Raw genomic sequence first — 25,585 nt, forward strand, 5'->3', positions numbered from 1 at the left:
ATTAAATGTTGGTTGGTAAATTAGTTTTACATTACGGTCAATACGGAACTCAATGTCGAGACATACGTATGCAAATACATATATTAAATATATATTGTGTATGTGTATGTGTATGTGTATGTGTGTGTGTGTGTAAGTGTAATATAAATATTAAATAATGCAAGTGTTTTGTTTTTGTGGCCACTTGCTAGTGCAAGTTCTAGCTAAGTTTCATTTGGTATTTGTACGTTTCGAATTTAGTTCGCAGACATATCGCTAAGTCCTAGAGTTTGAGTGAATCGAGTGAGGCTAACGATGAGCGCCTAGAGCCTAAACCTACAGTAGAACAACTGACCAGTGAGGTGGTGCCAAAGAGCTTGTACCAGCCGATCACGATATTCGACAGATTCAGATCATCAAGCATTATCTGAGCAACGCCCATAAACACTTTCTTCTCGATGCGCCCGTAGTCGCCCCAAACGGTTATCTAAAAGAGACAAACGATTAGTGTTAATTGAAAATTGATTTCAAAATATATTTCAAAGAGTCTCGCCTGGAGTATGCAACCAGCATAGGAGTGCTTGAACACCAACTGCTGCTGATAGAGTGGATCCAGGGTGCGACGCGCCGTCGAAGTCTTCATCTTGTCTACACAGTTCTTGCCCGAGACCAGATACACCTTTACATACGGTGCGGGCAGCATCTTCGATGAGGGTTTTTGCTACACAGAGAACAGATAATTTATTATATGTATTTTCCCTGGTTTGAATTATGTTGAACGTACCGTCAAACCTCTGGCTCGTATGACCTCCACCTCTAGAAAGCCTTTTTGATGGCACATCGATAGCTGAATGTCGCCCAGTGAGGGTGCACCCAGCACTTGGCGACCCACCAGTTGTCCTGGTCCCAGGCCCTCGACAAACTCATTGAGGGCTCCATCATTGCGCAACGAGGGAGAGAATCTGCATGTTTCAGTGGGGACGAGGGTATGACGCAGAATGGGAGTTGTGTAAAGAGTATTAGGATTAGTATTGCATCATAGTGGTGCTTCAATTCTATTGGATTAGCTAGAGGGTAAACCTCTCTCTCAGTTGGAGATCATTTAAATAAGAGATCATAATAATTCACAACTAATTTTTCAAGAAAGAAATAACTCTTATACACAGGGAGTTGTAGAAAGACAGTTAAATGTAGTTGTAGTTTGTTGGTGGATTGGTATTTTTTGGTGGTTGCGACTGCATCTGTTTGTGGACTGAAATGATCGAGTGTTTGGGTGGTTATTGGGTGACAGGCGGTTGTGGCGGTGCAAAAGGAGAGACAGACAGAGAGAGAAAAAGTCACAGATCGCAATTCGAGATGGTGGCATGCAAGCGTTCGTAGCGTTCCCAGGAGCAAAGGTGCACAGAGAGAGAGAGAGAGAGAAGAAGGTACTAAAACTAGCTGGGAGTCGGAGTCGCTTAGATGATGCGTGTCTATACGATCTTCCCCAAGAATTGGAAGATATATACTATGGTAGTGGTCTATTGAATTATTCTTTGTTAGGGAGAAGAGTTGGGTGGGCAAGTACCCTATAAAAAGAGCCACAGTGCTGGAGAGGTCTAGGTGCCTAGGTCTAAATTGTACTCTAAGTACTCGACATTTGTCTTTTATATACACACACACACATCGAGAGGTGAGAATAACTTTCTTATATACATATACATATATATATATAGGTAGTAGATATTGCTGCAAAATAAAAAGCATAAATCAATACTGAAAATCACGTGTTTACACAAGAAAAATACACAAAGAAGTGGAAGAGAATCGAAATGAAACTGAAGCAAAAATTACGTGGAAATACATTTAAGAGAAAATATAGTAGAAGGGTTATACGGAAAAATGCAGGCTGTCGCTTTCAACGCGTTCAAGGCTCACATAGACAACAATTAAGATGACGGCAAAAAAAGGGAAGGCAGAGACAGAGAGATGAAGAGAGAGAGTGTTAAAGTAAGAGTCAAAATTATAGTTAAGGAACGCGACATAGATTACCATATACAAAAGCCAATCGAAAAACAGTTTAAGTCATTAAAGTTGGACAGTGTAAAGGAGAGAGAGAGAGAGAGAATCACACAGAGAGAGATAGAGAAGAGGCACAGGCAGAGTTGACAGAGAGAGAAACAGATGGAGAGGAGAGTTTTTTTGTCAATTTCTTAATATGTAGATATTTTTGTTGGTTGTTGTTTGGAAATTGTAATTTAATTGCTATCGTTAATCGTAAATCGTTATCGCTAACGGCTGAATGCCCGAACGTTCGAACGGGTGGTAGTAAAACTTACGATGAACCCTCGGAGCTAGATATCGAGTGTATACTGCCGGCACTGTAACGGGTCACTGAGAGCACCGGCGGCACCTCCACCGATCGCTGGATGCTGCCCGCCGAGCCGCGCGACTGCCGTTGATAATATGGATGTGGTGGTGGTAGTGTGTTATGATGGTGCTGACTAGCGGAGCTAGTCGAGCTGCCTGAATACTGTGCCTGATACTGCTCTTGTTCTGTCGGAAACAACGATATTTATACATATATATATTGAGATATATATTGATATATACTACTCGTATGTGTGGTGGCATATGGTACAGTTATATATACAACAAAAGGGTGTTTTACGTTATCGTTATCGGTATCGTTATCGAAACTCAAAAGCGAACAAACAGCAACAATGCATGGTAAAGGGAAATTGCGACGCTGGTTACTGCCTCTGGGGACTACTCATCGACGTTGGGCTCTTGGAAACCGGAACGGAACCGAATCTAATATCGAAATCGTATTGGTAATCGCAATCGTAATCGAAGCTGGCTGCACCGAAAGAAGTAGCGAAATAACTGTACACAGATTTAAGCCACAGAAAAGAGTCTTAAACGCAAACGCAAAGATGTACAAAACAAAAAATAGTAATAATACAAATAAAGCAAGTACGAGAAACTGAATATCGTATAAGAACATATAACATTATAGACTAAATATACATTATCCTATATGTATATATATATTTATATATTGTGGCGCAACTTAAAACATTTACTCATTGGCTACTATTTGCAGGGTGATTGATTGGTTGTTAGCTTGTCTTTTGCAATTGAAAGAACTGATTGCACCGATTCCCAACTTGGACCTCCGCCAGCTCGGTCCAGCCTAAGGAGTTTCATTTGCTTGCTTGTTTGCATTGGATGTGTTCTTCTAGTTGTATTTACTTGATGATGCACTTGGTATAACTGGTATCGCTTGTTGTATGTAATGCGAATTTGGTTGCTGTATTTGTTTGGCCAATTCTCAGATGATTTCATTTTGGTGGATGCTTAATGCTGCTTTGGTTGTTGTTTTGTTGTTGTTGTTGTTAGTTGTTCTTGTTGTGGTGAGCTTTTGTGAGTGTTGTTGGTTGTTATTGTTGTCGTTTTGTTGGATGGCATGGCTGTTGACTTTCTGTGACAGAGCTCCCTGTATATATATATGTTTTATTTTTTATGTAATAGAATATTTCCAAATTGATTTCGCAAAGTATAATGAAACTGAAGTAAAATCTTGTTGGAAACAGATGATAAACATTAGTTCGTTGACATGGGGCTCATGGGGATATATCAGCTTATTAAATATCCTCGGGCATGCTTCAAAGTGTTGGATAATGTTGGAAAAATGTGTATGGTGGTGGGGGACCCTTACGAGTTTATATTTTTTTCTCCTTCGAGCATGAACAATGTTGGATAACTCTTACCGCACACGACACGCCACGAGCTACATAAATGGGAATCGTAACTAAGTTTTACGAGAGTTGTGATATCATTATGCGATACAGAGTTAAGGAGCTACGGAGGCTGTAAGAGATTAGTAGGTAGCTGGATATGTCGCGTACGAGTTGTTACGAGTATAAAGGTAAAGGCATAGGTATTGGTATCGGTATTGGTATAACTCAATGCATGCAAATCGAACAGAATTCTAGAATAAAATGTTGGATATATGTGTGGGATATTGAAATCAATATGGTTGTATTCTTATATATAAATGGCATTAACAATAGGAACTGGGGGTTAGTAATTAATTAAGTTGTATTCTTGATAAAAAAATCTCTCTACGAACGTAAAGTGCAAAACGGAGCAGACACTCTGGCACACCCCACATACAGTGAGCGTAAAAAGTGTGTGCTGCTGCTGCTGTTGGTTTGTTGGTTGTCGCACAGCCAAAAGCTTTGCGTTGTGCCGCATTTGCTACTATTTCCAGCGACATGCAACTGCGGCCAGGCAAAGCTTTTGGTGTGCCTCGCATCATCATCGCCTTTGGGAATTTCTTTTGAGTATTCCCTGTTAAGCCTAAAAATACGTATCGACTTTGGATTGTTTGTTGGTTTGTTGGTTTTTATTTTGTTTTTTGGTTGGGTTTTGTTCTGTTTTCTAGTTTTTTTTTTTGGCTGGGCTTGCTGCGCCTGCGTTTCAAAGGTGAGAGCGGAAATCATAAATCAAGTAATTCAGGAGTAGGCTGGGTACAGTTACAGGGTACAGTTTGTCATGCCTGCAGCGTCAGCGTCAGAGCGAGTGAGAGAAAGAGAGAACGCGCGCGCGGTAGAGCTTTGGCTTGAAACGAAGCTTTTTGCAGAAAAGCATTTGAGAGCGCAGAGCGAGAAAGAAATAGAGAGCGAGAGAGCAAAGTTGTTGAAAAGCTCTTACAGCTATGATTAGAAGGACATGACATCCTGTGTGCTTAAAGGGAGTTTTTTCTGTTTATTTTGGAGGCTTACTTGGAGTGTTTCTTGTTGTTACTGTTTTACTGTTATTTTGTTACTGTTAATAGTACTGTTACTGCTTACTGGTTACTGTTTTTTCTGGGCTAACTAATGTTTATCATCATTAATTATCTGAATTAGCGTTTCGTTTCTCATTGATTTTCGTTTCATTTTCTTATTTTCCTCTTTACGAAAATAAAGGCAACTTAAAACCAAAAAGAAAGTCACCAAAAATTAAAACTTAACCGAAAATATAACTGATAGTTGTAGTATAGCATAGAGTTAGAGAGAGAGAGAGTTGGAAGATAGATAGATAGAGATAGAGAGTAAGTTGAACTTGTGCGCACCTTTCCCCACCGGCACCATCGCCGAAAAACTGCTCAATGGCATCCGCCTCCGAGGACGAGCCACGCGATAGGCCACCGCCACCGCCTCCGGCAGCACCGCTGGCACCACCAGCACCGGCACCAGCGACGCCAACGCCACCGCCACCGCGCAGCTCCCGCGTGATATCACCGGGCAGCACCTCTTCGCTGCGATGCACCGTGAACGAGTTCTTACCCTTCTTTCCAAAGCCCATACGTCTTTTACGACCTTCGAGTACGGCATATACATACATATTTTATACGTTATTTAATTGTTTTTGTTTTTAGTATTTAGTTAGTATAGGCAATGTGTTAGCTTCAATGATATTACGGTTAGTAATGAACTTAAAAGAATAAATCTAAGAAATGTGTGTAAGAAACAAAAAAAAGCGACGATGGAATGCAGCATCAACCGGATACAATTTCCGGCTTGAGCCTACAATGCATTGACTAACTGATTGATTGACTGACAGACAGACTGACTGATTGTCTGAATATCGATTACGAAACACAAGGCAACAGAACGAGAGAACTGTAAACGAGCGCAAACACGTAAATGGATTCAAAATTGTCCTACCTGTTGCGGACAGCTGGGATGTGGAATTGGATTTCTTGCCCATGCCGCTGCCGCCTTTGGGCGAGCGTTCCTGGTCCACGGTGCCGCCTTTCTTTCGATCATTGGCGGTATCCGATTGGCTACCATCTGCAGGTAGAAATAAATTTAAATATTGCATATGAAAAATATTTGGAGTGCATAAACAAAAATTCTACCAGCTTTATCTTCTCCCTCGGCGCCACCTTCCGTGGATTTGGCCCCACCCTCAGTGCCGTTCTTCTCCTTGTCGTACTCGCTGAAGTCGTCATCCAACATGGCGTCGATTGCATCCCAGTCGATGGCATCGAGCGGAGCATCCGCGTCCGCATCCGCATCGTTCGTTGTTGTTGCGTTTGTATCGTTCGTATTATTTGTTGTATTTGTATTCGTTGTTGGATTTGTGGCAGTTGTTGTAGCATTTGTTGCAGTTGCAGTTGTTGTTGTTGCAGTTGTCGTTGTTGTTGTCGTCGTCGTTGTCGCCGCATTCGTTGCATTCGACGATGTGTTTGTTGTTGTTGTTGTTGAAGTTGTGATTGTTGTTGTTGTATTGTTGATGAGATTTGTGCATGTATTTTGTTGTTGTTGTGTGGGATTTGTTGCGTCATGAGTCACGTCATTCGTTGTTGTGTTCATTGGTGTTGTTGAATTTGTGTTTGGTTGTTGTAATTGTTGTTGTTGTTGTGGTTGTGTTGATGATGATTGGGCACGGTTTTGGTTGTTGTTATTGTTCATGTAATTGTTGTAATTGTTAATGTTGGTGTTCGTGTTGGTGTTGGGTGATGCATTTGTTGTAATTGGTTGATTGGCGACACCATGATGTTGTTGTGGGGGATTTGCAAAAGAGGAAGAAGAAGCATTATTAGCATTATTACCACCGACGACGATATTGCCAGCAGCGGCAGCAGATGTTGCACCACCGCTCCCACTACTAGATTTCGTCTGTTGCTCCGATGATGCCATCGTTCCGCCGATAGCGATGCCTTCTTTCCCTTTTTTGTTGTGACTTTGACTAACACTAACACTACTCGCTTGTTGTTGTTGTTGTTGGCTATTGTGGTGGAGGTGGTGGTTGGTGGCTGTGGTGTGATTTTGGTGGTTGTGGTGTGATTGGTTGAGTGTGGTACTGTTACTGTTCATATTGTTGTGTTGACCACCGCCCCCGCCCCCGCCCCCGCTACCGTTTCCGATTCCGACGTTACCGCCCCGCTGCTCGCCACCATGCTGCGGCAGTGTATAGTCCATCCCCGTCGATCCACCGTCCCGTGCCTCCATGGGCGAGAAATTGTGCGCATTCTGTGCACTGGGCGGATGCGGCAGATTCCGCCGACGCTTCAAATACGGCGCCGCCGGGCCGTAAAGCTTCTGCTGATTGGTCCGTTGCAGATCCAGCGACATGGCTCCACGCTGTTGCCGGTGCGGCCCACGAAAAAGGGATGGGGCCACGCCACGCCGTGTCCAGCCCACGTCCGAGTCATAGGTGATGGTCACGATTTTGTCATCGGTGACCAGGAAATGCGAGTGGCTCAGCGGATTGTGGGCATCCACATTGGCGCCCATGTACGACTGCCGGATGTTCGTCTCGGATCCGTAGCGCCGCGACATGGGCAGCTGTGCCTCTGCCGGGGACGTTGAGGAGTGTGGATACGGATAGGAATGGGGATAGGGATAGGCGGCCGCCTCATGTTGGGCCACCTCATCCTCGTAGCGGATGCGACGACGGCCCCAGCTCTTGTTGTGCAGATCGTCGTAGTCCAGGGAGCGTGACTGGCCCTCGTGGAACATGCGCCGGCGCTCCATTTTCGGCTTCTTCAGGATCGAGGTGGGCTGCGCCTTGGCCGTCGACTCAGAGATGGGCACGGCGGACACCAGGGCGTCCTCGCTCAGCTGGCGCGAGAGACGCAGCACGGACTGGGTGGGCAGCGACGGAGGCGCCGCCAGCTGCGCCTTGGCCCGTCGATGGGCGGTCGGCGTGGGCGTGTGCACGTGGTATGTGGGCACGGCGCCGAGGTTCACCTGGGGGCCGGTGAGGCCGCCCAGGAAGTGCTGGTCGACGCACTCGCCGCACATTGCCGGGTCCATGGTGGGCAGCGAGGGCTCCGAGCTGCTCGGCTGGTACATCGAAGCGGAGAGCGAGGGGCGGCGCAGCAGTTGCTCCGCACTGTACGGGTACGCAATCGGTTGGTGCTGCGGATGCGGATGCGAGTCCACCAGGCAGCAGGGATCGGTGCAGGCTCCGATCGTCAGTCCGGGCATGGCCAGGGCCGTGTTCGTGGAGAGCACCACCGGCTGGCTGCCGTTCTGGCAGTGGCTGCAGCTCTTGTCCAGATGGTCCCGTACATAGCCCACGTACGAGCTGGGCGATGAGGATACCGTGTGGGCGTGGTCATGGGCGTGGGCGTGGACATTGGGAATGGGCGAGGAGCTGCGGAAGAGATTCATGACGGGCGTGGTAATGCGCTTGAATTGCTCAAAACTGGGCAGTGGCAGCGGCAGCGGATAGGCATGAGCAAAGGCTGAGGCGGAGGCAGAGGCTGAGGCGGAGGCGGGTGGTGTCTGTCCGTTGGACCGTCGTTGGAACATGTCGTTGGGCGTCAGAAATGACGAATGGTGGTTGTTGGTGACTGCTGAGGACAAATGAGGCGAATAGTAGACGGAATGCGGATGCAAATGCACATGAGGATCGAGTGGTTCGAGTGGATCAAGCGGATCAATGACCGAAGTCTCCTCGGCGGCTGTGGCTGGCTCCACAAAGAATTGCTCCACCAGTTCGCCGCTATTGGCGTCCGTCACCAGAACACGTTGTGGTACTCCCATCCCCATCCCACATCCCATTCCAACGCCGAGTCCAAGTCCCGCCGAAATGGGTGGGGAATCGGCGGCCGCCATGGCCGCCAAATGCTGCAACTGCTCGAGCTGCTCCAGCAGCAGCAGCTGCTGTGTGCCGCCGACACCCGCCACGTGTGGCAGATAGTCACAGTCATCCACCTCGATGGTGTTGGCACGGTGGGCTGCATCCAGGGGATGCATCATGCGGAGTCCAGTCACGGGTCCTCCGCCGTTGGCTCCTCCACCCAAGAAGCTGTTGCGTACGCCAAAGAGATTGCGCCAGTTGTGGGCGAAGCTATCGGTTATTTATCGGGTAACGGTAACGGTTTTGGTAACGGGTTGGGTAGTGGTGGTATCGGGTTGTGTAGTTTTATATCGTTGGTGTAGTTTATATCGGGGATTGTTGTGTGGTTAATCATGCAACGAGTGACGAGTGGTAAGTGGTTGGAAGACAGCACTCAGCGCGTGTGATGGATAAACGGTTGGTTGGTGGTGGGGTTCAATGGAATGTTTCAATTGTTATTTTGTTGTTATAGTTGTTGATGTTGATTTTATGTTATAAATATATGATATACAATAGGAACGACGATCGACGTCCGAGGTCAGCGTGTTCATTGTAGTGGTTCGTAGTTTATGTGGTGTGTGGTTTATTTTGTGGTGTGTGTTGGTGAGTGGGTGGCGTGTGTAAGCGTGTGTTGAGAAGCATTTTCAAACACAAAAGAGAGTGGCGAGAGCGCGCGCGAGAGACAGAGCGAGCGGCGAGAGCGTTGAGAGAGCGAGTTGATTTTTATTCGATATATATTTTATTTTTGGTTTTTGTCGGTTGGTAAACGCAAAAAGTAAATGCAGAAAAGAAACTTTATGTTTTTTTTGCCTTGCTTTGCATTTGTTTTTGTTTCAGTGTTGTACAGTTTTTGGTTTGTTTTCTGTTTGTGTATTTGTATTTGTGTATCCGTGTTTTGTGTCTACAGGCGGTAAGCGCGCTGTTTTCTAATCAACTAATTCAGAGCCTAATTGAGGGGAAATTTTGGATTTTGCATATAGCTGGCAGCTCTTCTACTCCACAAAAGTATAAACAGAAACAGGAGAATTTGGCCAATTCGTGTGTTCGTGGCCCAGAGCGGAAATTTTCAGCATAATTTTGGCAGCGTTGCTTGGCTTAAGCTGTATTTTGTTTTGTCTAAACCGAAGCGAACGCGGTGCTGGTGCCACTCACCTGAGTCCCCGCGAGGTGCGCGGCCTTTCCGACTGCGTGGAGAACGCGCTGGACGTCACACTGACCACAGACTCCATATCGGAGTCACCGAACTCGCCCATAAAGTCCTTGTCCGGCGAGAGCGAGTGCCGCGGCCTCATCCGCGCGTCCATCGAGTGCAGATCGCTGTCGGACAGCCCCGTGTAGTGGCGCTCCCAGCCGCCCATGCCAGTGCTGCGGTAGGTGGCCTGATGATGCGGTTGGCGTGTGCGATGACGCCCAAAGCGACTGCCCGAGGCCAGGCGCTCGTCAAAGTCCTGGCCCAGTCGGTCACGCAGCATGGCGCTACGTGAGGTCTGAGGAACCTAAAGGAAGGAAGATAAATTCAGCTGAGAACTTGTATGAAACCTCTATAGTCTGTTGCCACTTACCTGTGGCAGTTGCCTCTTCTTTGGCGATCCTGTCGGCGTGGCTGTGGCTGAGCGCGACTGAAATCTCTGCTGCTGTGTGGCCGATGTGGCTGCAATGCCCGGACCCGTGCCCGGATAAACGGAGGGTGCGTTGGGTGAGCCGTGTACTGGAAGCACTGGATAGTCTATGTACCGATCGTCGGGTGGCGACAATGAGCCTCTGCGTGGACTGGTACTCCTATAGCCGTAGCCTGGAACACCTGTGGGCACTCCGCCCACACCGCCGCTGTGGTAGCTGTCGTTGGGTGCCGCCGAATGACTGCGCTGACTGAGGCTCATGCCACCGGGTCCGATGCAGGAGGAACCGACACCATTACCACCGATTCCACCGCCGCCGCCGCGTCGATAATAGCCCGTGGCAGATGCCTGTTGTGTCAAGGCAAGGCATATGGAAAGTAGATTCAAGTTTAGTTCAGCTCCAAGGAAAGCAGCCCCGAAAAAGAGTTTGCCCCAAGAGGCAACTCCCATAACCCTGACACAAATCCCTCCCCAAATTAGAACTTACAAACTAGGCATATGTGTGAGTGAGTTAGTGGTTCGATTTTGAGTGGTTTAGTGGCACAAACTGTGTGTGAGAGTGTATGGTGGATAGTGTAATTTGTTGGTTGGTTACTGCAACTTCTACTGGAACATTGAGTATTGTATATAATATAATGGATATACTTAGATATACTGAATTACGATTAGAGAGCGATAGAGAAAGGCACAAAAGTGTGTTAATCAAAATACATTGAGAGCAAGATAGACAGGGAGCGGAAGAGAGCGCGAAAGAGAGGCCGCACTTGGTCTTCAATCTTCAACAAGAAATGGGGGGGTCTGAGTTCTGATCGATGAAGGTGCAGAAATGGTTTAGTAGTTTCGAGTTAAAGATTGCAAAAAGTGCATTAATTGTTTGCAGTGATTCGAACTAACAGAACTTGGCTATGGCTAGGCTACATATTTGATGATTCGACTGATCTGTTTAGGATCTATTCTTATCAGCATGAAGTGTCCGCGTGTAAGTGTCCGCGAGTAAGTGTCCGCGATGTTTTCGCTCTGAATCCTTTGCTAACTTTCAAGTGTTTTTATTTTTGTTTGTTCTGTTCTGTTCTTGTTTATTTTGTTGGCAATTGATTTGTCGTTAATTTAGCTTAGGAGGTGCAAACCTGATTGTGATAACTTTGTCCAATGCCAGATACAGTGCGATAATCACGGGCTACCATTCCGGCCACACGTTTGCGGCCCTGCGGTGACATGTCGCGTCTGGATCGACGCTCGTTTAGATCGAGCTGGATCATGGATGAACGGAAACGGATTGCGGAAACGGATTACGGATTACGGATGGGTTGGTTGGGACGAAAGGTTTTAGTTCGGGTTTTGGTGGTTTGGGTGGGTTTATCGTGAGCATTAGAGAAAGTTGAGAGAAAAAGAAGGAGTAGAATAATAAAGAAATTTACACATGGTTCAAAAATGAGAGGAAAGTCAAATAGCAATGGGGGAGGAGATTTACACATATGTGTGGGATCATTTATGTATATTACATTGTGTTTGTGTGGGAGTGTCCTCTGGGTTGTGTCTGTGTTTCGGGGTTTAATCTCTGGTGGGTTTAGTTTTCTGCATCAAATAAACACATATCAAGTCTACACACTTAAAGCTACAAAAGGTGAAAGCCACGAAAGGAAGCATTAAGGAAGAATGGGCAAAAGCATTAAACTACAGAGAGAGGCATGCAATAAGCGGTATTCAAGTGCTTTTCAATTGAAGTTTGATTGAGATTGGGTGGAGTATAGTGAGTTGAGATAGAGTATGTAGAGAGAGACAGAGATCGAGATCGTTATCCCGATCGATCTGCCTTGGGCAGTATGTGTTCTCAAGTTTTGAAAGTTTTTACACGCATTAAACTTAACTTAAAACATTCTTAGACTAGACTTAGACTTTCAAACATCTTAAATGCAACATTTAGTATCGGTTTTTTATCGTATATCGTTTATCGTTTATCGTTTAGCTGAAAAGACGCGGTCAAAACGCGGTTTTGAAACGGAGTTTTTCATGGTTAGAGTTAGAGTTAGAGAGTGTTCAAATGGCAGAGAAAGAGAGAGAGAAAAATTTAACACACGCACACAACCAAACAACGACACCAATTAGATTTGAAAACGTAAATCAAAAAAACAAACATGAAACACAAATAAATTACTTTTGTACAATTTGTAGGTTGGTGTACGAATGCCTGTGGTGTGTCTCTTGGCCATAAACACGTTCTTGTCGCTGGATGTAGCGTCTGTTTCTGTTTCTGATTCTGATTCTGTCCCTGACCATGAACCAGTTAAGTGTCTGTAGCTGTATCTCAGTCTGTTTCTGTTTCTGTGTCTGTCTTTGTGATGTCTCTGTGTATAGCATTTGCAGTGGCATGCAAACTGATAACTGACAGGAACAGGAACTTGGAACAGAGCAATGGAGTCCTTTGATGGAGCAGTTGCTAGATGGTTGAATGTGTGTCTGTGTGTATGCGAGTCATATCTGCGCCTCTGTTTCCTTTGTGTGTCTTTTGGCATTTTGCTGTGCGTTTGTCGGATGGCCAGATTCCCGGCCTCACTGAAGAGGCTGAGTCTGTCGCAGAATGCTGCTTCTGCTGCTGCTCGTGGCATGTGTGTGATATGTGAGTTACACTTAGAAAAAAAGCACACACACACATAGAGAGAGAGAGAGATAATAATAATAAACTAGCGAAACTTAAGTCAAGCACACAAATATAAAGTACAAAAAAAAAGGTAAAAGCACGACACACACACGATGTTTGGATACTCTTTTTGCTTGGATTTGCTTGCTGTGTGAGTTTTTCCGATCAATATCTGAACGATTGATTTTTTATAAGAGTAACGAAATACAGGCCGGATTGTATTTAAATTTTAAATCATCTAAAGCTGATATTTATCTAGAATTAAATCCTTGACAGCTACATTTGCTGCAGCATCTGACCACAAATATCTGCAGATTGCAGTAGAAGTAAAAATCAGTTCCTATTCAAATTAAATTTACTCTAAAGATACATCTTCAACCCATACCCTCAGCCAGAGTATGGGCGGTATTTTGTGCTTTCGCATAACAAAACAGAAAAAAAACATAGCCAACTATCATTATGCGTGTGTGTGTTTGAGGGCAAGTCCATATGCTTGTGTGTGTGTGTGGGGCAGCAGAGCTCTGCTGTTCAAGTGCCACCAAAAGTGGAAGTGGAAATGGAAGCTGCCAGCCATGGACTGTGTGCGTGAAGAGAGGTGTTCCCTCACTCTTGTTGCTGTCATTCTGATTGTTGTTGTTGTTGTTGTTGTTGGCTGTTTATCTTCCGTTTTTTTGCTTTATCTTTTTTTTCCAAGTGCGCGCATGTGTGTGTGTGTGTGTGTGTGTGTGTGTGTGTGTGTGTACTATATACATACATATATAAGAAATAATAAATTTGATTTATTCTTATTTTTCGTTGGTTTGGTTTTTCAGTGTATTGTTGTAGCTGTTGTTGTTGTTATTGTTATTGTTATAGTTATTCTGGCTGTGGCTGTTGTTGCTGTTTGTTTGCTGTTTACCTCTAACATGGGCGGCGGACTGGCCGAGCTTCCCATCGAGGAGATGCTGGCCACCGGCGTCATTCCATCGATGTCACAGTCGGACGTCGTGTCCGAGTCGCTCATACGCGACATGGTGCTCGGCGGTGATAAATGATCTGTCGGTGTCAGTATCAGGCCGTCCACATCGCTGCCCTCGTCACGTAACTGTACATCGGTAGGTGGGGTGGTGGTTGGGTGGTGCGTTGTGGTCGTTGTCATAAATTTTGCGTCGAAATGTTTGGTACAAAATGGAACGACGACAGAGAGAGAGAAAGAGATGGAGCGCACGTTTGTTTGTTGGTGTTTTGTTGTCGTAGTGTAGTTGTAGTTGTTGTTTTTTGTTGTTGAATTTGGGGGGTGGGAGGTGTATAGTGGTGTGTGCACAACAAAAGAAAAGATAATGGCAAATGCTGAGAGTTAATAATTTTGTTCAAACCGGGCACAGCTGCTGCAGGGTGGGGGGACAGGGGCTAGTAGGACAATTACATCTAGTATACAACAATTAAACACAAAGAATTATTAAACAAAAAACTAAAAAATAATTTTTCACTTTTGTGTTAAGTTTTTCGCTCGCACAAACTTTCATCCTAAAAGTCTATTATTTTCCTTTGGGGTATTTAGTTCTCTTTTTGTTTTAGTTTTACGTTTACCAACACCACACTCAAGAACGCAACGGAATGGAACCGAAAATACAAACGGAAAATGCAACGGAACGTAAACGCCTGGCGAAGACATACGAGATAGGAGGTGTCCTGATGCGGCTGCAGCTGATACCATTCGGCCTCGTCGTCGAGTATATGATGAGCCAGATCGATGACCACTTCGCCGATGAAATCGTTGGCCCCATACCGCACATAATCCCACAGCGTCACCTGGCAATAGAGAGGGGAAGTAGAATCAATGGAAAACCTACTAGTGGCTGGTAACTCACCTCAAGCAGTCGTCCATTAAGATCACAGCGTCGCAGGCCCGAGTAGAGAAATGTCTGAGCCCAACGTGGTTCGCAGGTGGTGCCCACCGTCTTGGTACGCCGCTTTGACTTGTGGCTACGATCGGGCAGCAGGAACACCTGAAAAAGGACAGTCAACAGCATAAGCTTCAATCTCTAGAGAACCATCAGTCTTTAACTCACTTTTGCATAGGGATTTCGGCCCGCTCCGCTCTGGCGCAGTGAGAGGCCTGTGGCACACACCAGCGTCACAATCAGCTGAAGTGTATTCTGATCGTAGCCGAGCTTCAGCTGCAGCCGCCCCTCGATCGGTATCGGTTGCGTTGTCGTACCCGCCCCACTGCCCATTCCCATGCCCAGGGGACTGCCATGCAAATGGGCGGGCGGCAATGGCTGATGGCAATGGTGATGGTGATGGTGGCCCGCCGTCGTTGTGCCGTGCAGACCTCCGCCCGGGGCGGAGGAAGAATTCGACACGGAGGCGACGGCAACGGGTGCAACGCCCTGTATGCTGCTGGACGCTGCGTATACGCTGCTGGTGGTGCTGCTGCCGCTGACGCTGCCACTCCCACTGCTGCTGTGGCTGTGAGTGCTGTGGCTTGCTCCCAGGCGCTGTGTATGCTGCGAGGAACCGCCACGTTGACTCCGTACACCGTTGCCCGCTGCAGTTACGTGAATGTCCGGTGAGCCGGGTGAGGTTATCAAAACACTCGGCTTATCACGATGGATTTCAATGGCCTCAACAGCGGGCGCTACACAGGGGGATAGAATGATGAAAATATGGTTAGCAGTGGTTGAAATATTGTTTGGGATTGATTACAAGTTTGAGTTGCTGTTGCGGTTTCAGTCTGGGGTTATTGTATCGTTAGTTTGGTGTACGGTTTTAATGGTAGTTAAAGTTGCTCGAAGACTCTAGGAAACTCTAAAACTTCCTTGCTTAAGACATGCCCTTCTGTTTGATTGCTGACAATTGGTTGTAAAGACACCCAAAACCAAGGTACAAGTGTTACAAACTAAGCAACAATTTTCGCCCATTAAGCTTTCTCTTTATCAGAAACATCCAGAAATTCATACACACAAATACACACTCAAACACACACTCAGAAATGCAGAATTTGTTCTTTGTACCTTTGCGCTGTAGATATCTTCCGCCGCTGCTAACCACCGCACTGCCTGCCATGCTGCTGGCCAGGCCGCTGTGCGGAAAGTTGGCCGAGGAGCGGCGTACCGGCGGTAGGTTGCTGCTGCTTCCGCTGTTGTTGTTGTGACCGTGGGCGTGGGCGTTGGAGGCACTGCTGGGACTGACGTTCTGACTGCTGCCGCCACTTCCACTGATCAGACGGCTGACAATCAATTCCACCTGCGCATCCAAGCGGCTCTCGTCGAGTATATCGTAGACCTCATCCGCGCTTTTGTTGTGCAAATTACGGCCATTCCACTCGATGATTTCATCGCCTGATCGATGACAAATCGATTGTTGGATGTGGTGTAATGATGATGTGTGATCGATACACAGAGAGCGAGAGAGCGAGAGAGAGAGAGAGAGAGAGAGAGAGATAGAAAGATAGAAAGAATGTCGTATGAGTGAGTGAGTCAGGAATGGCTTAGATGTTGTTTGGGAATGGCAAAATGTTACCTGGTCGTATGCGGCCTTCGAGATCGGCCACCGATCCGCGTTTCACCTTCTCCACAATAGCACCGCATGGACCTCCTCCTAATGGTCCTCCTATTACTCCTCCTCCTATTCCTCCTACTCCTCCTCCAATGGGCTGGCCGCCGTTGACCTTTAAGCCTAATATATCTTCCCCATCATAGTATTTACGTAATATCATGTGCCCAATCAAGCGAGTATTATCCGCGGATGTTTGCCAATTCACCGGATTCTATATATATATATCGATTTGATACGATATACGATACGATACGAGTGGTGGATACAGTGGTGGTGGTGGAGTGGTGGAGTGGTGGTTGGTCAGGGTGGTTTTTGGTGGATGGTGGTTTTTGGTTGGTTGGTTGGTTGGTTGGATTGTGATTATACGGATTATATACGAATGATATTTCGTGCAATGGCAATTTTGCATAGATTTTTGGTTGTTGTTGTTGTTGTTGTTATCGTTATCGATAGATCGTGTGGTGGATACGGTGGTGGATAATCGTGGATGGGGGTGTCGTCATCAGTATGCAGGAAGTAGTAGTAGTAAATGATTAATTTTAGTTATTGATTTGCACCATAAACATTATACTTATAAAGAGAGACAGAGGTAGAGAGTTGAAAAGACTTACACGCTAAAGAGTTTTGGTTAATCTTACACATAGAGTTGGGTAACGTACGAAAACGAATAACACAGCAATTAGTAAGCAACAATTTTTGTACAGTTTCTGTTTTGGGTTTCTCTTTTTTTTTCGGTTTACATTCATTCCCGTTGGTCGATTCTTAAGTACTAGATAAACATTTTCTACTTTCAATTACGAATAGAGTTTGGCATAACTCATAAATGTAGGTAGATAGGATAGTTTGTATGGTTTGTGGTTAGATAGTTAGTTCAGTTTTTCGACATTCAGTCTTTGGTTTTTGTATTCCTAACATTTTGAGAACACACACGCTTCAAGAGTCATTTACTTCTCCCATTACGGTGGAGTGTTGTGTAGCGATATTATTGGATATAGGTTAGAGTGAAGAAAACAGTGTCGGTCAACAGTTACAACATTTAGAGTTCATGCAAAAGAGGATAGGTAGGTACGTGCAGTATACGGATTCTGGCTTGTGTGAGAGAGTTGCTTTATTTCCATGCAAAAAAGTACATGCAAAATTTTGTTGTATTTTGTTGTTGGATTTTTGATCTGTTTCTGTGGCTGAAAATTGTCAAGAGTATAAGTAGAAGAGAGCGCGCAGATTGTGTACAAACCAAAAATGCTATTACGCTTTGGGGATTACGGATTTAGGGTTAAGCTCTTAGGGTTTTGGGTCAAAGGCGTCTCTACAAATGCGTTTTTGGAGGGTCTGGGGACATGACAAAGAACAACAAACAGAGAGAAAGTTAAAGAGTTATTCGGTTCTTTGGTTCTTCGGGTTTGGGCCACACACAGACAGACGAAAAGAGTTTGTTGGGGCACAGAGAGAGAGAGAGAGAGAGAGCACACACTCAGAGAGAGACTCTACACAGACACAATGCAATTGGAGAGTTGGGGAGTTCTGGTTTTGGTTCTTGGTGTTAGTTTCTTCCCCCTTTTTTTGGATCTTCCTCTTTTGGGGGTTGTACCTTGGGCCCGTCACCGCGGTTTGAGTCCTCGCTGCTGGTAAATGTGCTGCTCGTGTCAATGCCCGAATCCTTGGTCGCCGAATCCTGGCTGCCCTGTCGTTCGGCCTCCCATCTGGCCCAGTCCCCGGCACTAGCCCCCTCCATGGGTGGTGGTCCCTGTCCCATGCCGCCCATCTTGCCGCTAGTCAGCAGCGTGGCCGAGCCCACATCTACCGCTGTCGAAGGCAGTATGGTGGTCACCGGAGGCAACGATCCGCTGCCCATCATTCCGCCGCCGGCCATAATTGAGGCCTCATCCTCGTGGGCATCGAAGCGTACCGTTTTCTTTATTCTACGCTCGGTAAAGCGACGCGAATCCTGGGCCGCCGATGAGGATGAGGTGCTGCCCCCCGCGGGCTCATCCCAGTAGGCTGCCTCCGTGGAGCTGACGGAACTGCTGCCACCCCCACCGCCCAAGCCTTTGCCGCCCAACAGCGCTCGCTCCCTGCTTAGGCTGCCTCTCGAGCCGGTGCCGCCCTGGTCAGCGGACATGGCGCCTCCTCGATCATAGGCACCCGAACCGATCACAATCTGTGGCTTGGACTGGCCCTGGCTGTGTGGGGGATAGTAGCTGCTGCTGGTGCTACTGCTGCTGCTACCACCGCCGCCGGTTGCGGCCAAGGGCGGGGCACGTCGGTAGGCGCCAGCAGCACCAGTCACCCCGCCACTCGTCGCTCCACCGACGAACTGTCGCTCGTGATTGGTGCGATTCAGCGAGTTGCGCTGCTGCACGTCCAGCCGCGCGGTCCTAGTCAGCGGATACTGCTCCACGCGCTCGCGATGCTGCAGCTGCAGCTCGTAGCGATCGCGCTGATCCGCCGACGAGTACAGCCGCTGGCTGGTGTGGGCCAACAGGCGGTAATCACTGGATGTGCCGCCGGCACTGGTGCTCAAAAGATCGCGCTCGTTGAGGCTCCGCTGCTGGCGCCAGGGATCCAGTGAGGTGCGCACCTGTAGACGCCCGCCTGTAGAATGGTAGTAGATGATCATGATGATGTAGAGGTGTACTAGGGTTTGATTGCTCTAAGGGTTCAATAGGGACACAGGGCGAGAGAGAGAGAGAGAGAGAGTGAAGTTTGGGTACCCTTCAGGGGACTCTTCGCTGCTTGCCTGCGCATTTGGTTTGTTGTCCTTTTCGAATTGTAATAAAAATATGTTTGAAAAATCAAATGTAAATCGTTTGCTTGACTGCGAAATTATGGCTTTGATAAAGTAAACAAATAAAAGTAAAGTAAACGGAGGATGGGTTGAGGGTTTGTAGACTTATTCTGGGACATGTTCCTCAGTGATATTTTTTCGATAGATATTTAGTTAGTTAAGATGTATGAGTAAGCTAAATAAGTATATGAATATCATAATAAGTAGACCTACGATTTAGAGCTACAAGTGCCAAGGAATTGCTTGGACTGGGGCTGGGAACTGTGCTCTAGTTTATACTCAGGGGTGCCTGGCTTAAAGGGGCTCGGGATTGAAATACTTATCTGTGTTGGCTAAAAGTTGCAAGAGCATTAAGTTAAGTTTTTAAGGGCAGGATTCAATCTCAAGGGACAGCCTATGACTGGGTTGGACAGTGTAAACTGTGTGTGTGTTTTGAGTGTGTGTTAAGCAGTGTCATTTCTGGTTTTTTGTTGTTAGAAGGAAACAGAGGAAACAGCGTTACGATATCCATGCAAATTATTTCACCAAGTATTCTTTTTGTTTTCGAAATTTCATTTTTGGTTTTTGTTCACATTTACAGAGAGAATAAATCGAAAAGGATAAATAAAACGTACACAGAAAACGTATACAAATATTGTGTGTTGTGGGGCAAAGTTCTCATTAATTAACGTGTTCACAGCCAAAAGATTTTGTGTGTTGGAAAAGACAGACAGAGACAGAGAGGAAGTAGAGAGAGAGAGACAGAGAGAGAGAGAGGAGAGTGTATAAGAGAGTCAAAATCAAGTGATGATTTAGAGGTATAGAGAGAACAGAGCACATCATCATCATAGTTATAATTATAATCATGGAAAACAAATGCAATTTGCAAGTTCAAAAATATTCTAGGGCGAGTGGTGTGTGGTGGGTAGAAGTGAGAGCCAAGTGAGAGAAAGTGTTGGTGGGTAGACGACAGTGCTTGAAAAAAGTAAACAACGTATACGGAAACAAACATTGTACATTCCTTGATTTCATTTTGTAGTAGGACATCGAAACAACTCATAAGAAATAAATATATTTAAATATATAAACAAGAGACACACACACACATTCAAATTTCAGTTTTTGCTTTTTCTTTTTTGGGTTTTTTTGTTTCTTAGATATTTTTCTTGTTTGCTTACATTTGCATGAATCTGTAGATCGCCGGGCGAGAGAACTTTTTGGACACCTTGTACGCCGCCAAAATTACCTGCTATTTGGGTGTGGTTTTTTAGTAGAATTTTTTGTTGATTTGTTTTGAATTTTTGAAAAGTTTTTGTACATTTAGAAAGGGAGGGGGCGTAGTTTTTTTTTTTTTGCATAATAGTATAGTGGTTTTTGTGGCGGGCAAGATTTTTTGTAGAGGGACAGAGAGAGAGAGAGAGAGAGCGGGGAGAGAGAGAGAGAGAGAAAGAAAGAGCGGAGAACACACATATGAAAATAAAATAGCACAAAAAGTGAAATTGCGAGAGGTAAATGTGATTTAAGGAGACTTAAACTTATGTTTTAAATACTTAAACTAGTTCCAATGATAATAGCAGTAAATGAGCTAGTTCTTTAGAGGAACTATTAATGGAGGGGAACACTAAATGTAGCTTAATGTTGAACTTACTTACAGTTTTAATACTAAACTACGATTAAGAGTTTTTAGTCAGTTATAGTTCTTGTCTGAAACTAGTTCAATAGTGGCTTGCAGCTGTATGAACTAGTTCACTAAATGTTTGCCTAAAAGCGCTTCTTAATTTACACAAAAATTCAATTCAATTTTACAATTCCACAAAATATTTGTATTTAGTTTTGCTGCCCCTGAAAAGTAGACAACGAACGCATTTTCCACAATTTTCTTTAAAAAACAAATGCGCACCCTTGCATACAACACACACACAGGCACACGAAAGCGAAACCTCCACTCAGACAATCGCCTTGGGTGCAAAAAAGAACTAGTTTTTCCAACAAACACACACACACAGGCACACATACATTCGCACATGCACAAACCTACACACACTTGTGTTTTGTGGGCCATACCCCTGGCATACTTTCATTTGACTTTGGTCACGATACAAAACGTTTATTGTGCGCATAATGGCCATCAAAAAAACAGCAAAAAAAAAAGAGAAACTACACCAAAAATTGCATACATACAGACGTACACAAATAAACAACGTAAGCAACAGCAATGTAAACAAAAGAAGGTAAGAAAATAAAACAAAGAAACAAAAAAGAAAACAGTAAAGTAAATTATTTTGGGAAGCGAGTGGCGAAACCACACGCACAATTGCAGGCGGAGACCCAACACAGAAGGGGGCGGCAGTACGAGGTAGATGGGCAGCAAGAGGCAACAATGGGGTGGAGGTGAGGATGGGGGCCGTGCTAGGCGCAGACTAAGAAAAGGAGAAAGCAAAAATCAATAAAGTATACAAAAACACGGTAATTTCTGTCCCTTGGCGACCTTTGCTATTGTTGTTGTACCTATCCGCCTATGCGCTTCGTGCTGGTGTTGTTGTAATTGGTTATGTTGTTGTTGTAATTGCTGTTCGTGTTGGTGTAGGTTTAGTTGTTGCTGTAGGCATTGTTCTTCTTAGTTGTTTTTGGTGTTTGCAATTTGCTTCAGTGCTGTTTTTGTTGTTGATTGTATTGGTGTCGCTGTTGTTGTTGTTATTGCGATGGTTCTTGTTGCAAGTTTCTTTTCCCCATTGCGTTTTGTGCAAACTCTCTGCACAATAATCAAGCATTGTGCAATCGCAAAACAATTACAACAAATACCAACACAAAACGCAGACGAAAAATCAAACAAAGTTTTGCATTGGTGTGTGGCGTGTGTGTGTGCTTGCTTCCTGCTTTATATTTTCGGCCATAAATTCAAGCCAGTTGGGCTGACAGGCAAAGGCAGGGAGGGGACGTGGCTCGTGGTGGGAATGTAGGTGTAATGGGCGTTGGGCTGGCAAAAGGACACTAAAATCATCATCATCATCGGCAGCAGTAGGAGCAGCAGCATTGGAATTAGGAGCAGGAGCAGGAGCAGGAGCACGAGCAGGGAGCATGGAGCATCAGTAGCTTGTGCTATTTTTAAACCAACGCACACTTACACAAAAACACATAAACATCCACCCACACAGACAGACGCAGGCGCATAAATAGCACACACAAACAACCACAAAAACAAACATAGAGCAGAACACACACACCTAGAAGCAGCAGGGACTACGACACACAAACACACATACACAAAGAGGAGACACACAAACAAACACCTAAAGAGACAGAGTGGGAGGGGAACACCTAAAGGGAGACAGAGACAGAGAGTGGAGAAGGGGAGCTCCGCACACGCACAACATGCGTTGGCGTCCTTTGCCTTTGCCTTTGGCCTCCGTTCACATCTCCTTCTCCTGGCAGGCCCCAATGTTCGCATTAATGTCACTCATACGCACAGTTGCACATGCAAACGAACAAAAGCAACAACAGCAGCAACAGGGAAATACAACACACAACAGCGTCAACGTCAACTGGTGTTGGTCAACGTTTTAATTAAATTCATCCCATTCCCTCTCCCCACGACATTCCACGCCGCTACGCCTCGCCACGCCACGCAACTCGCCAGTTGGTCACATTTTAAAATAGTCAAACACTCACACACACATACACTCCCTCCCGTATATCCGTATCCGTAAGCAGCCACAAATGCGGTCTATATTTACTTATTCACAGCCTGGTCACAGCCCATATGCGACACATTTCGCGTTGATGTTGTGGTTGCCATTTTATATGGTTTTTTTCATTGCTCTTTATCCTGTTTTCCTCCCACTCATTTGGGGGCTCTATTGATTTGCTGTGTTTAATCGAAAATGTAATTCATTTCATATACATTTTGTAGCTAATCGTATGGGATTTGGACTGGTACACTAAGAGTGAGTTAGATTTAGATCCCTCTAACGAGGCTGCAGTTGAATGCTGGTCTGGTTAGTGTGGTTTACAGGGGCATACGACATTTCAGACTGATTTATTTAAATGAGTTGCAGTTAATTGGAAAGTATTTTGAAAGGAGAGTGGGCATATTCCTAGTTATAGTTGAGTAGAGGCTACTGCATTACTGAGAAACCTTTGAGGCTATATTTTTGGTCCAACATTGCAGGCTGATCTACTTAACTGAGATCAAGATAATTGGAAAATATGTTGGAAATCTAGTTGGCATATTCCCGAGTTCGCTTGAGTAGGAAATGCTGCTTCGTTTTGTGTCCTAACAATTTTAAAAATTATGAAAGCCTAAAAACTATTTAAAAGCAAATGCCCGGGCTTGAAAGCAACTGCCAGTCTGTTCCGTAAAGTACAAAGCATATATGCTCATAGTTCCTGTACCTTAATAGGTTCCCAAATGATTAATGAAAGCTTTCGGCAACTTTTACTACTCTTTACACTTAAATTTGCTCAACAAACTTTCACCTAATCATACCACCTCCCTTTTGGCATACTATTCCACAGATTGTAGCTTGCCACAATCAAGTTTTCCCTTCGAATAAACCTCCGCTAAAACCTTTTTAAGATTTCAATTCCCCATGCGACTGCTGTTGTTCCCTGCTGCTGTTGTTTCGATTGTTTTTTTTTCTGCAGGGCTTTAGATTTTTTGGCATGGACCAGTGCCATTTTTTGTATGTACGCTATAAGCTTTTTTCTGTGCGCTAATCTATTTGCATTTTGCATTTTGCATTTAAATATTCCGTTTTTTGGCTATCTAAGCATTTTTTGGTGTTGGCTGATTTGTGGGTGGTAAGTGGGTGGTTGGTTGGTTGGGTGCTGTTGGGTTGTAGATTGTACTCTAGTTAGTGTGTGTGGCAGTTGTTGTTCTTAAGGTTGTTGTAGTTATTGTTGTACTTGTTGTTGTTGTTGTGGGTGCAATCTGGAGAAGCGTTCAACTAACTGCAGCCGACAGACACTCACCTTAAACTCGGCTTTTGCTTTGCTTTTTGCTTTTGCTTAACTTTTTGGTTGATTTTTGGTTTCGTTTTCTTTTGAATTTGGGTTTTTGTCTACTTTTTGAGTTGGTTTTTTGGGCTGTCTTTGAGTTGTTTTATGGTTGAATATCTTTTCGGTTTTAATCTTTGAATTTTATTCTTGGAATTCCATTTATTCCTTTCCTTTCGTTTTTCATTCACATTTGGCTCTTTGCTGGAGTGTTGCCTAATTTGCTGTACAAATTGCGAGACATGTAAGCAGCAGGCCTACACCTACACACACACACACACACCACCTACACTCAAAGCTCGGGTGGGTAAACCTGGGAAAAGACACTTACACTCACGATTGGCAGTACAGTAAACAAATCGCGAGCATTTTCCTTTAGAAAAATAAAACAATAATATTAAGTTTGATTCTGCCTATGGCGCTGCCTTGACTAGTCTGCCTTCGAGTGTGTGTTGCTGTTTGTGTGTGTGTTTAGGAAGGCCCTTCATGTGTGGGTGGTTTTTCCATGGTTCTCTGTGTGTGTGTGTGTGTGTGTTGGCCATATGCTAAAGCGTCCAATGGGCGCCACAATTTGCTCAGTGTCTTTGCTCGTCGATTGACTGATTTGCCAGCATATTTTCCTTCATTTGTATTTTTTTTTCTTCGCTCAATTAAACAGATTTAAAGGCGGCTTCAAGGTTGCGTTTACCGTTTTTTTTATCACTCTCTCTCTTTTCCTCTGGAGGTTTGGACTTCACTTTTTCACTTGGATTTTCTCATCACTTTTTGTTTTAAAATTCAACTTTGACTTTGTTTTAAATCATCTTTTGTGGTTGACAAATGTAACACTTTTTTTTATTGGTTTTACATGCATGTTGGCTGGTTGTTGTTGCATGTATTTGTGTGGCAGCCAATTAGCCTTGTCTGCTGCTGCCGCTGCCGCTGCTGCTGCTGCTGCTGCTGCTGCTCAATGCCAAAGCTCTCAATTATTCACGGTGGCCTTATGGCCAATTAAGTGCAATTTGTTAAACAGATTTCTCCCGGGGGCTAACGCCGTACGAACTTCGTTTTCCCGTCTACCGTTTCCCGCTTCGAACTCCTTAGCCAGCAGCCAGGAGCAGCATATTTCAGGCTGTTTTCTTTCCTTCTCTCTTCCTCGCCTCCTGCTACAACACAACTTTTACACCAAGGTTATTTTTAGCACGACTTTCATCACTGAATTTCACAGAGCACACACACCAGGAATAGCAGCGAAGGGCTTTTCCCTTTCTCGCATTTGCCATTCGCCTTTGCCTCTTGCCTTTCGCTTTCTTTTTCGCACTTTTTCGCAGGCTTTTTATTTTATTTTGTTGTATATTTTATTGCAATGCTAGTGCTGTGTGTATTTTGTAGTATTTTGATGGTTTTTGCCAAACAACACACACGTGCCACATGCGTGTGCGCGTCCGTTGCGGCCTGTGGGGTTTT

The 25,585-nt window shown here is 45.1% G+C and overlaps 1 protein-coding gene across 40 annotated transcripts in view; it reads right to left on the minus strand.

Annotated features, from left to right (window-relative positions):
- Positions 1-25,585, minus strand: part of LOC117585114 (regulating synaptic membrane exocytosis protein 2) — a 48,541-nt gene that overhangs the window by 4,256 nt on the left and 18,700 nt on the right. For 10 of the 40 annotated variants that reach the window (XM_034274414.1, XM_034274411.1, XM_034274400.1 and 7 more), the window contains 16 exons: positions 17,969-18,972; positions 16,345-16,591; positions 15,837-16,163; positions 14,892-15,460; positions 14,691-14,828; positions 14,497-14,631; positions 13,739-13,924; positions 11,330-11,452; positions 10,146-10,550; positions 9,736-10,079; positions 5,870-8,814; positions 5,676-5,801; positions 5,081-5,327; positions 764-941; positions 533-700; positions 142-466 (listed from right to left, as the gene is read on the minus strand). In XM_034274414.1, the coding sequence (XP_034130305.1) occupies positions 263-466; positions 533-700; positions 764-941; positions 5,081-5,327; positions 5,676-5,801; positions 5,870-8,814; positions 9,736-10,079; positions 10,146-10,550; positions 11,330-11,452; positions 13,739-13,924; positions 14,497-14,631; positions 14,691-14,828; positions 14,892-15,460; positions 15,837-16,163; positions 16,345-16,591; positions 17,969-18,972 (7,346 nt within the window). In that variant the 3' untranslated portion in view covers positions 142-262. Of the gene's footprint in view, positions 1-141; positions 467-532; positions 701-763; positions 942-2,297; positions 2,515-5,080; positions 5,328-5,675; positions 5,802-5,869; positions 8,815-9,735; positions 10,080-10,145; positions 10,551-11,329; positions 11,453-13,738; positions 13,952-14,496; positions 14,632-14,690; positions 14,829-14,891; positions 15,461-15,836; positions 16,164-16,344; positions 16,592-17,968; positions 18,973-20,322; positions 20,394-23,939; positions 23,978-24,115; positions 24,145-25,585 lie in introns of those variants that run through there. The other 30 variants (XR_004573899.1, XR_004573901.1, XR_004573900.1 and 27 more) reach the window with 27 other exon arrangements.

Source organism: Drosophila guanche, unplaced genomic scaffold (assembly GCF_900245975.1).
Source record: "Drosophila guanche unplaced genomic scaffold, DGUA_6, whole genome shotgun sequence".
Lineage (NCBI taxonomy): Eukaryota > Metazoa > Arthropoda > Insecta > Diptera > Drosophilidae > Drosophila > Drosophila guanche.